This window comes from Dipteris shenzhenensis, chromosome 16 (assembly GCF_047967505.1).
Source record: "Dipteris shenzhenensis isolate YYH24624 ecotype China chromosome 16, Dip_SZ_1.0, whole genome shotgun sequence".
NCBI classification, from domain to species: Eukaryota; Viridiplantae; Streptophyta; class Polypodiopsida; order Gleicheniales; family Dipteridaceae; genus Dipteris; species Dipteris shenzhenensis.
The window spans coordinates 3,438,555-3,449,655 of NC_141611.1; the positions used below are offsets into that span (position 1 = coordinate 3,438,555).

Consider the following 11,101-nt stretch of genomic DNA (forward strand, 5'->3'; position numbering starts at 1 on the left):
CCAAAACTCCTGTGAGTACTTTCCTTAGGGTTTCTTGGCTTTCTTGATTTCTCTGACTCTTTCTTGCTGCTGTGTAGGGACAGGGCGGATGTAGAGGCAGCTGGAGAGGGGTAGGGGTAGGTTGGGGCTAAGGGACAGCCCCTTGGCCTGCATGTAGAGGCTTAGGAGCTAGGCAGAGGCTAGGAGAAGACCCACCGCTTGTTCTGGGGCTCCGCACAGGCCCATACAGGGGCCTAGAGGTTGGGCGGGGGCTGAGAGCAGCCCCGGGGTGTTCAAGGGGGCGGGGACCTGGAGGATGGCCCTGCGTATCCAGGGTACAAGGGGCTGGAAAAATGTGAGAGAATTCTCCAAGGAAGACCCACATGTGAGACTATCAGTGTGGAGGAGAGCTTTTATAGGCCCGCCGCCCCCATCCAGCCTGGTGGGCTGGCCAGTGAACCAACCAGACAGGTCGGCTGACCCGACCAGGCCAGTCGGCTGACCTGACCCTGGTTTGGTCGGGTTAGGGTCAGGTTGACCCGACCTGGTTGGGGCCCAGTTGGGCAACCAACCCAGCCCTACCTACTGCCTAGCCTGGTTGGGGGCCAGTTTGGGCAACCAACCCAGCCCTAACTACTGCCTAGCCTAGCCTATCAAAGCCTACCTAATCCTATCCTGTCCAGGTAGGCACACCCATATAGAAGCTCTCCCTCACTATGAGATGCCATACTCTAATAGAGATGTCAAGAAAGGTAGCAAAAAATATAAGATCTGCTTCATTTAAAAAAAACAGAGATATAGTTATGCAGGGAAAATATGATAATACAAAGCAATGTCACTAAAGGTAGCAAAAATTATATTATCCAATTCATTTTACAAAACTGATCCGATGACAGAAAATCAGCCAGGCCATACAGTTAGGCAGGAAAAAATGTCTTACATCCCATGGCAAGCACAAGACTTAAGCTGGCTACTGCTAGATAGCCACAGGTAATCACACAACTCATAACCTCCATACGCAGAACATAAGCTCACTAACGCAAGATAGCACAAGAAATTACCCAAAAAATAATAACTAGTCACTCCAGAATTATTGCTCTTTATAACCTTAACGAGTACAATGCATCAGGCAAAAAGCCTTTGAGCTGAGGTCAGCTTTGTAAAAGATGGCTACCCTGATAACCTTATATAGATTGTACACTTGAACCAGATCCAGAGATGGACTAAAAGCAATTCTGTACTGTTACCCTAGCATCTCACAATTTAACTATGGGGTTCCACAGCAACTTTAGGCATTTTTACATTAGTATCTTCAAAACGGCAAGCACTGTTAAAAGTCGGTACTATTTCACCACAAACAGCAGTGTAGTGGCTATAATAAGTTAACCTGGAACAACAAGTCTCAGATAACCCTTAGGATTCTTCCCTTTTTAAGATAGCCTTAGGTTTCTCAAAGTCGATACTACTTTCACAATCTGTAAATAAATGCCCAGAATGTTGTATATCTGTGTTCTTTAGCCAAAGGCTGCCCATAGGCCTTCCAAACCCTGCTGAACCTGTGCACCTTCTTCCTGTCTTTGTTCTGTAGCATTCCAGACTTGTTCCGGGTCCTGGATCGCCTCCAAACAGTTCATACACATGCTGACATCAGCGCCTTGTCCACACAGTAATCTCTTGTTGGAAACCCTGCCCAGATCTGCCCTTTCCATCTGTCGACAGCTCTTCCAGATCTGGCCTCCATGGTGGCTCTCCTTTGTCAGGGATCTCCTCTCTCTCTCTCTCTGCTGCCCACATGGTCGCCCATGTGCAGCCCATGTGGCAGCCCCATGCCTACTGCTATCAATCTCTGGTCCACCGCACCATGCACTCCTCATACGGGGGGCTCACAGGTGGGGAGGTGACCATTCCTATTCCAACACCCCCTCTCACGACCCACACTGGCCAGATCCAGCTCCGTCGATGAAGATGCTCCAGTAGCTCCTGTGTCGTAGTCCTTTGGAATGTTCTGGTGTCTTAGTCTTCTTTTGTCTTTTCAACCAGTGGCTCCTGCTCCACCAGGTCCGGTTCCGCTTTCGCACACCAGTTGGTAAACAGGTCCATGTTTGGCAGTACCTAATGGCAGCATCACCTTTAGTCACGAACCCGCCTTCAACTTCGAGCACTCCAGGTACGAGTATCCTCCAACTGTCCCCCTCATGATGGGTGAACAGCCTGAAGTCCTCTAGGCACCAAGCTCTCGCCTACGAAGGAGGACGAGTGGTGCATCCTAGCATCCGCGCCCCTCATAGGTGAGGCAGTCACCTGATGGCTCAAGTGGCAGAAGGACCACTATGATGCAGACGGGGAGACACCTTTCTATAGCTGGACGAAATTAGTGAAAGATCTTTGATTACGGTTCCCACCACCGCAGTACTTGGACAGGCTCCAGAGTCAGCTCTACAAGCTACGCCAGGGAGACACCGAGACGGTGAATCATTATGCCAATAAGTTCACTCAGGTGTTTATACAGTTGCATGTGGAGGATAGTCAGAAGCTGAGCAAATTTCTCCATGGGCTGCGTACAGGCATCCAGTGGTATGTTAGAAGTTTCAGGCCACGGGATTATGAGTGTGCATACGAGCTTGCTCAAAATTTTGAGCTCATGCACAAGGCTAGTTGGTGCCAATGCAAACAGCCAGGTCAACTGCCACGTAAGCATCCGTACAGCCATGCAGGGGCAGCCTTGCGCAGTCAACAATCAACAGACAATCAACGCCACGTCATTGCAGGGAAAAAACCACAAAAATGACTTTTTGGCCAAAAGTCTACACGTTGAATTTTAGGTGAACGTTGACTTTTTTGACCGACTTGGTCAACGGCCGGCGTTGACCGGCCGACCAAGGTCAATGGTCAGCGTTGACCAAGCCGGCCAAGCTGACCTAACCGCTATAAAAGAGCAGCCTTTGGCCCTCATTCTTTATCCACTCCTCAAGCCTTCAAGACTTCACAGCAGCAGAGCCCAGGCCTCCCCGCAGCAGATCGGCAGGGTAGCCTCAGCCTCTTCAGGGATCTAGTGAGGATTCACCTCCTCTAGGTAGTAGTCTAGTCTTCCAGTTTTGCAGTGAGGGTTTCAGCCCCTTCATATAGTTGTATTCAGCCCTTTGGGCATTCATTATTCAGTTGTATCTATTTTCTCTTTGGAGGTCCACAACATTCTCTCCCTCTAATTCTCTCACTCACATCCACATCATCATTTTGTGTATTGAGTGCATCATCTGGCAGTTCCAGTTAGTATTGAGCAGGAGAGAGAGTGAGGATAGTCTATCTCAGCCCTAATAGCTCAGGACACGAGCAAAGGCAAGGGCAAGGTAAGCCTGGCAAAGGCAAGCTCACGAAGTCAACACTAAGGGTTCCTGCTGAGCTTCCCTGGAAAGGAAGGCTTGGCTGCAGGTGGAAGTCTCTCCTTTTCTCCCCCCACTGGTCGGAGTAGAGAATGAGAAGCTACCGGTCCCATTCTTTCTTCTCTTCTCGAGTGGTACGTCCTCGGAGCTCCTTGGCCTCCTGAGCCTCACGGTCTCGGAGTTCCTTGGCTTCCCGAGCCTCTTCATCGCGTTCATCTTTTGCTTTCGAAACTGCCCGATCGCGTTCTTCTTTTGCCTCCCGAGCTAGCCTTTCGCGCTCTCTTGCGGCCTACTCATGATCTTCTCACATCTCTTGAAGCTGGGTCATGCGGGTGAAGAGAGCCTCAGACTGTTGTTGAAGCAGCCTGCAACATTGCTGTCATGGCAAACATGGAAGTGTCTACAGGGTTCTGTGGTGGGCGTGGTGGTGGCGGTTGAGGCACTAAACCCTCATCCCCCCCTGTGTTGGACTGCTCATGCACTGGTGCTCATGGTGTCCTTGCCGGATCTTGTTTGGACAACAAAACAAAAGAGCTGCCCCTAAACTGTCACTCCCTATCTCAAGAAAGAAAACTAAAGCTTTGATACCAATGTACCGGGAGATAGAGTATCCTCACTCTCTCTCCTGCTCAATACTAAATGCAACTGCAAGATGATGCACTCAATACACAAAGTGATGCTGTGGATGTGAGTGAGAGAATCAAAGGGAGAGAATGTAGTGGACCTCCGAAGAGAAATAGATACAACTGAATAATGAATGCCGAAAGGGCTGCATACAACTGTATGAAGGGGCTGAAACCCTCATTGCAAAACTAGAGAACTAGACTACGTAGAGGAGGTGAATCCTCACTAGATCCCTGAAGAGGCTGAGGCTACCCTGCTGGTCTGCTGCGGGGAGGCCTGGACTCTGCTGCTCTGAAGGCTTGAAGGCCTAAGGAGTGAATAAAGAATGAGGGCCAAAGGCTATCCTTTTATAGCTGTTAGGTCAACTTGGCCGACTTGCTCAACGCCGGCTGTTGACCTTGGCCGGCCGATCAACACAACCATTGACTAGGTCGGTCAAAAAAATCAATGTTGACCAAAAAGTCAACTGTTGACTTTTGACCAAAAAGTCAACTCTATGTTTTTGACCTGCGATGATGTGGCATTGACTGTGTGCTGACTACGCAGGGCTTCCTACATGGCTGTACAGATGCTTGCATGGCAGTTGATATGGCTACTTGCGTTGGCACCAGCTAGCATGGCCATGGGCTTGTGGATGCCCGTGACATGGACCTTGTCATCCTTATCCGTACCATATTACTTCTTTTCTCAAGCTTCTTGTTGCGGCACCAATGGAACCAGCTCTTTGAAATTCATTGGCACCGTCCTCTGCCTTGCAATCATAGAAGTCACAAGACTACCACAGCTCCAAGGGAGCATTCCCAGCAACACCCCTACCATCCTCGTCGAGCTCGTCCTTTGACCAACTGCCGCCAGTTGATCCCGCACCACCTTCATCTTGGTGATGTGTTCATGTACCGATGCCCCTTCATCCATCCTCATGCCGTACAGCTCTGCCTCGAGGTCCAAGATTCAAATAGACTGTGTATCAAGACAAATATAGAAGCAACACTTATATATTTCCGTCCGTCCACAAACTGGACACAACACAATACCAAAATGTTCTCCTACTATATGCTTGACACCTCTAGATCTCTGAGCCTGTGTGCTCCGCTGAGCTTATGTAGGCTCTCTGTCCAAAGGATCCCTTCCACCTTGCTGTCTGGAAGCCAGCCTAGGTGGGCAGCACCTTGAGCTAAGTCTACAGCCCTTGTAGGTCTCCGTCACCTCCTGTGTATAGGCCCAAGGATGGTCCTCCTGCTGCTCCTTTCTCTTGGTTTGCTGCTCCAAATGATGGGGAATGGGGGCCCAAACGCCCCCTTTTATAGAGGCTGGTTGCCCCCCCAAAATAGCCAACTCAGCCAGCTGCAAAAGTGGGGGCTATAAATGCCCCCATTGGCCCTTTCTCTCAGGCCTTCTGCTGCCCTGCCTGGCCATGTGGATTCCAGCCACTGGCCCAGGCACTTGCAGACTTGTATACCTGTCCAAAGGCTGCCCATAAGCCTTCCAAACCCTGCTGAACCTGTGCGCCTTCTTCCTATCTTTGTTCCGTATCATTCCAGCCTTGTTCTTTGGTCCCAGATCACCCCCAAACAGTCTGTAAACATGCTGACATCAGTGCCTTATCCACACAGTCATCTCGTGTTGGAAACCTGCCCAGATCTTCCCTTCCATCTTTGGACAGCCTCTTCCAGATCTGCCCTCCATGGTGGCTCTCCTCTGTCAGGGATCTCCTCTCTCTCTCTGCTGCCCACATGGCAGCCCATGTGCCGCCCATGTGGCAGCCCCATGCCTACTACTATCAATCTATGGTCCACCCCCTCGATGCACTCCTCATATGGGGGCTCACAGGTGGGGAGGCGATCATCCCTATTCCAACACAAACAACTATGCTAATGTGTGGGCAATGTAGCTTGCAAAGGCTGAGGTGTGCCCTGACCAACCGATGTAATGGAGACAGACTCATCCACCCCATGTCACTCTAGATGCATATCCCTGCATATGTCAAGGATCATAGAACGTAGAGCTAGTAGGCACAGGACATGCCAGGCTCTCCCTAACAAGCTGTCTGCATCTACCAAGTACTGGCCGACCAGGCTGCTGTACTTGGCCTATTATAAGGCCTGCTTGTGGCACCATTTTGCAGGGCTTTAGCCCCAGCTAATCTGCCCATTCCAGGGCTGCTGCCAGCCAGCATATATATGCCCTTTAGCAGGGCCAATGCCAGCCATAGCTGCCATGAGGCTGCGCTAAAATAAACTCAAGGACTGTCATGTGTTGCCCATGTGACAGCTAGCTTGCTGCTCACATGGCCGCCTCTCTCAATTACCCCCCCTTGTCCACCTCATATTGGGGCTCACAGGTGGAGAGTTGACCTCTACATTCCAACACAAGCCCTGTGCTATCCCCGCCACTGCCCTCCTCATCTGATAAAACAAGGTCGTAAGTGTCTGACCCAGTATCAACACACACTTCATGAGATTCATGATGTGGTGCTATAATTATTTAGTTCAATAATACTGTATGCCAGCAGCATACTACAGAAGTATCTAAAAGGATAAGGATAGGTAAATAACCAAATAGAACCCAGCATTCAGAAACATAAAATCAAGAACTTGTCTGTAATGCATGAAACCCAGAGTACCACCTGGATTGGAGAAAGTGTAGACAGTAGCATGTGCACTCACCACACACTAGCTGAGCTGCTAGGAAGCCACAAGCAATTAGCTTGAAAGACGAATAGGACCACTTGTTCAGAGAGTCCATGTTGGCAGTCATTATTCCATATATTAATTGTGAAAAATGATATGTACATTGGGACTGGTTTCCTATTTAACGTGAAATTAGGACTGAATGATATGTCCTCTAATTTATGCAGGATACATCTCTAAATTGGTACAGGAAGCAGCCAATGGTAAGTCCTCAGATGAGAAGCACACTTGGCATACTAAGGCCCTACCTATACAAAATACTCATGATTAATTCTACAAATATCAGAATTAAAATACAACACTCTTGTGCTAGTACTTTTTGACCCCTAATAACTATAATGTCGCTTCAGAGAGACTATCTAGTTAGCCTCTGTTACAAGCCTTCGTCACTGAAAAGCAACATTAACTCCTCAAAGTACAATACTGTAAACAGTCAAGAAGGATAGAGAGCATATGTCAAGTAAAGCCTGGTGTACAGCAGGCTATTTGCTGAATATTTTGTAGAGTATCTAAAACTAGAATACATCCAAACTTCCCCATTTGGATTTTTTGTAAGAACAATGAGAGAAGGAAGGGCGGGGGGAGAAAAAGAGAGACAAAGGGAAGAAGGGGATTTAGAAAAGGCATGGTACATAGCAAGATAAGTTGGTAGGCAAAGCTGCACTTATGTTCTCATCAGTACTACCCAAGCATACGCTGCCATCTAGGTTTCAAAAGAAGCTATATTCTCTATCATGAAAACAATCCATCATATGCGAAGGAATAGTGTTGTTTGGACTGCAGTTAATGGAGAAGATCAGGGTACTCTTGAACAGTTAAATCAGGAGGCATCATCAGGCAGGCCCTTCCACTTGATGTAATATTCAACACGTAACTTACTTCTGAGCACCAGCACTGAAACCCCATGATTTTTGCAAGAACATAGTCAATTTGACCACCCTCATCCATGAGAGAAAATCTGTGTAACAATAACAGTTGGGTCATACATACCTTTTAAGAAGAGAAACATGGAAGACATTTTGTATCTTTGTTGAGGCAGCAGTTCTAATGCATAGGCGCCTTAGAGTATGCTGCTGTTGAAAAGGTTGCTTTGCATTGCCACAACAGTATCACTACCATACAAGATTCAAGGGAGCCTCAACTTTAGTCTCAGCCATTTTTCACCCAACTTTGATTTCTAGCTTTGTTAACAGAATCTGTTTTTCGGTAGCAACAAGCTTCATGAGGTGGCCCAAAATCATGTTGCCACACTAGATTTTCCAATTCTTCAAAGCTTGCGCACATCTGGATGGAGCATGCATGTTGCCGCACTAGATTTTCCAATTCTTCAAAGCTTGTGCACATCGGATGGAGCATGCAAGTGCATAAAGCTATACAACAAGTATGCATAATCTTTCAAATTGTGCATACATTTTGAGGCAACAGGTACTGGAGATCAACGATAACCCTCAAGGCTTAAAAGGGCATGAGCCAATCACCTTGACCAACTGGCATGCCAGATCGGTTTGACCGACCAGAAGGCCCAACCACTTATGTCAGATGAACTGAGAAAGGCAGTTGGCTCAACCAGTTTACCAGCCATACTCAAACGGTTGATCAGCCTAGGGGCCAACCTGTATGAAGGCCCCTTGGGGACTATTTCCCCTCTAATTCCAAGCCACATAGGCTCACCAAGGAGCATACAGCAAAGAAGAGGGGTGCCCTTGAATCTTGAGATTTTGCCGCAGCCATCTAACTTTGGTGCACTGCCTAAAGGGAATCTGTTTGAGTCTCTCCTCTTGCACGAATGTGTGTAGCATCATACATCCTCAAGAAAAAAAATCTCACACAACATTTTATTTCATTCTTCTAGATTTCCCAAAAATGTTTTTATCCACCCAGTTGTCATACAGCCCTAGAAGAAGTGCATAGATGTCTTCCAAACAAAACTGGCTGGGAATAGTGGCACGCATATTGGAGGTAGTCTTCACTGCATCATCACAGATTCACACAAATGTTAAGACAATTCACTTAATTTCCCCAAGTTCAGCACTTTATCAATGATATGTCAGAAAACACCTCTGACGGTACACCATAGACTTGAACCATAGAGATAGCAAATTCTTCGCTTCCTCCAATGCCCAGTTGCTTAGGCTTTGATAACAATGCAGGCACACAACAGTCGACTCAATGACTCTCTAACACCAACGAGCAGCACCCTCGACTCACATTCACCAATTTCTTAGCTCGTTACCCTCCATCTCAACGTAAGCAGAAGGGGTTATGGCATCCAGCTCTGAGGATGCCCATTTGAAGTCCTACTTGCTTTCTCCATTTTCTATAAGTCCATTCTCAGTTGCAGGCTTTTAAAATCCCAGTTTAACTAAAACAAAATAATGTTCCTGTTACAAGCACTATCTGATCCACTATATATGCTCGCGATTCCATCTACCACTCAAAACCTCCATGCCCCATGGGCAGCTTCTGGACTAGCCCTCGAGTCTTTCACAGAAATATCCCACTACTCAAGACACATGCACCCTTCGGTCCTCACATATGCACCCCATTCTAAGTCCACTCAAGCTTTATCCATGAGCAAAACTTAAGCACCTATGCAAGTTTTACTTTCTGAGGGCTTTGGTTTAAGCAGCCAGAGACCCATCAAGAACAGTCGTTAGTGATATTTTTAGAACACCAGACGTATCCATGTTGACTGACCTCATGATAGATAGTAAAAACATGATTGCAATGTAGGCCATTCTATGGGCTATCCATAGGTGCCACTCATTCCTTGGTATGTGCCTTGTAGGCCTACTTATAGGCAGTTAGTACACTTAGTACAGTTAGTACATGTCCTAGGGTTTTGATTACAGCAGCTCGTTTTTGCCTCCATTCCCTGTTTCTTTGAGCTCCCATTGCTTGCCCTAGCTACATGCAAAAGGGACGGTTCCGTCATCAACCTCAAATCTTGTAACGACATCTCCACTTGCCTCTTCCAATCCACATACCACATGAGAGGGAGCATTAATCGTCGTTTAATGGTATTGCCTTAGTTTTGGTACAGTTAACATGTGATGCAGCCTTTGCACCCTAAAAAGCGGCTAGTAAGCAGAGTATTCTCATTTTCAAACTGCACATGAACCTTTCATATTCTAAAGCAGTAGAAAAACATAGCGACAAAAAGTAAAAGCATTTTATTCAATCTTTACAAGACTCGTTGCTGAGTTGGCAGAGTCCCAGTCGATCGATTCACGTTTTCATCTCTGTCACTCTCCAATCTCGAGCACGAGCTTGCACATAATTAAATGTTTCATCCTGATATTAGCCAAAGAGACTAGCACAGTGAGCTTTTACCTTAAGATCAGGAAACTCCCCACGCTTGAAGTAAACCTTAACGAGAAGAAGCCCTTCATCGTGTAAACACAAGACTGACTTCAAGAACCGGCCTCCACCCAGTACCTCCTTGAGCACCAGATTACAAGAAGACGGAAGATCGTGCAGGTAGTACTCCGATGCGGAGACTTGGGTGGTGCGAGCGAGTTTGTTTCCCATCTGTGCTTATTCCACTGGACTTGGTACGCTAGCTTCACGATCTATGATGTTTTCCACGTTGATGAGACAATAGACCGCCCGTACCAGCACATTCAGCGCCGCCAAGCCTAGGTCCCAGCACATGCGTAGATCAGCACACTGCAGTCTCAACTCGTGCAAGCAAGCTGCTTGATAATTGCTTTCCTCCAATTGGCTATCCCTTTTTCTTACTGAATATGAATTAATTGTCTTATCATTCAACGTTTTTTCAGCAGCTGCTTGGTCACCGGCATCCGCAAATCTTCAAATTCGCGGCTTGCAATTAATTTACTGTCCGCATCAAAACGGACCCTCAAGTTCCGACTGAGCTTAATAAAGCGGTGTCAGTTGCGTTTGCTGCAAGCAAAACTGCGCATCAAGAAGTTCATGCTCACCTCCAATCGTTGACGAATTCGATTATCGTGTCCCGGGGTTGTGATGGAAAGCAAACTGACGTAAAGGGAGAAACAAGAAGAAAGCCATGCTTACAAGGCTGCAAAACAAAGATTTGCATCAGTGCAAATTTTTTGTCAATTTCAACACCTTTGCAAATTGCAACTATCATAACTCTCTCATTTGCCGTATATAATGTAGATGTTGTATTTTTCACAAAGAATAAGGAGAGCTTGCTAGAGAATTCTACAAACACTCCGGAACGCAAATAAGACAAAAGTCATGGTGATCCGGACACATAACACATATGGGGATGTCACATTTGAAGTGAAGCCCCTCGAAACAATTAATATACAACTACATGCGTGGAAAGGAGTATTCTCGGAGGCTGGAAAGCTTGATATAGTTTCCAAAATCAATACAGGAAGGCACATCTGTGGAAGTGGGAAATGAGGAAATTTCTATCCACCATGATGGTGTTTAATA

The 11,101-nt window shown here is 46.9% G+C and overlaps 1 protein-coding gene across 4 annotated transcripts in view; it reads right to left on the reverse strand.

The window, feature by feature from the left end:
- The window catches only part of VPS15 (protein kinase family protein / WD-40 repeat family protein), a 62,588-nt gene extending 51,870 nt beyond the window's left edge, over nucleotides 1-10,718 (reverse strand). Inside the window, exons 1-2 of one of the 4 annotated variants that reach the window (XM_087386862.1) lie at nucleotides 10,618-10,653; nucleotides 10,007-10,311 (exon numbers count right to left, since the gene is read on the reverse strand). In XM_087386862.1, coding sequence (XP_087242988.1) covers nucleotides 10,007-10,204 — 198 coding nt within the window. In that variant the 5' untranslated portion in view covers nucleotides 10,205-10,311; nucleotides 10,618-10,653. Of the gene's footprint in view, nucleotides 1-7,663; nucleotides 7,783-10,006; nucleotides 10,312-10,617 lie in introns of those variants that run through there. The other 3 variants (XM_087386864.1, XM_087386865.1, XM_087386863.1) reach the window with 3 other exon arrangements.
- Between the last annotated feature and the right edge of the window lie 383 nt (nucleotides 10,719-11,101).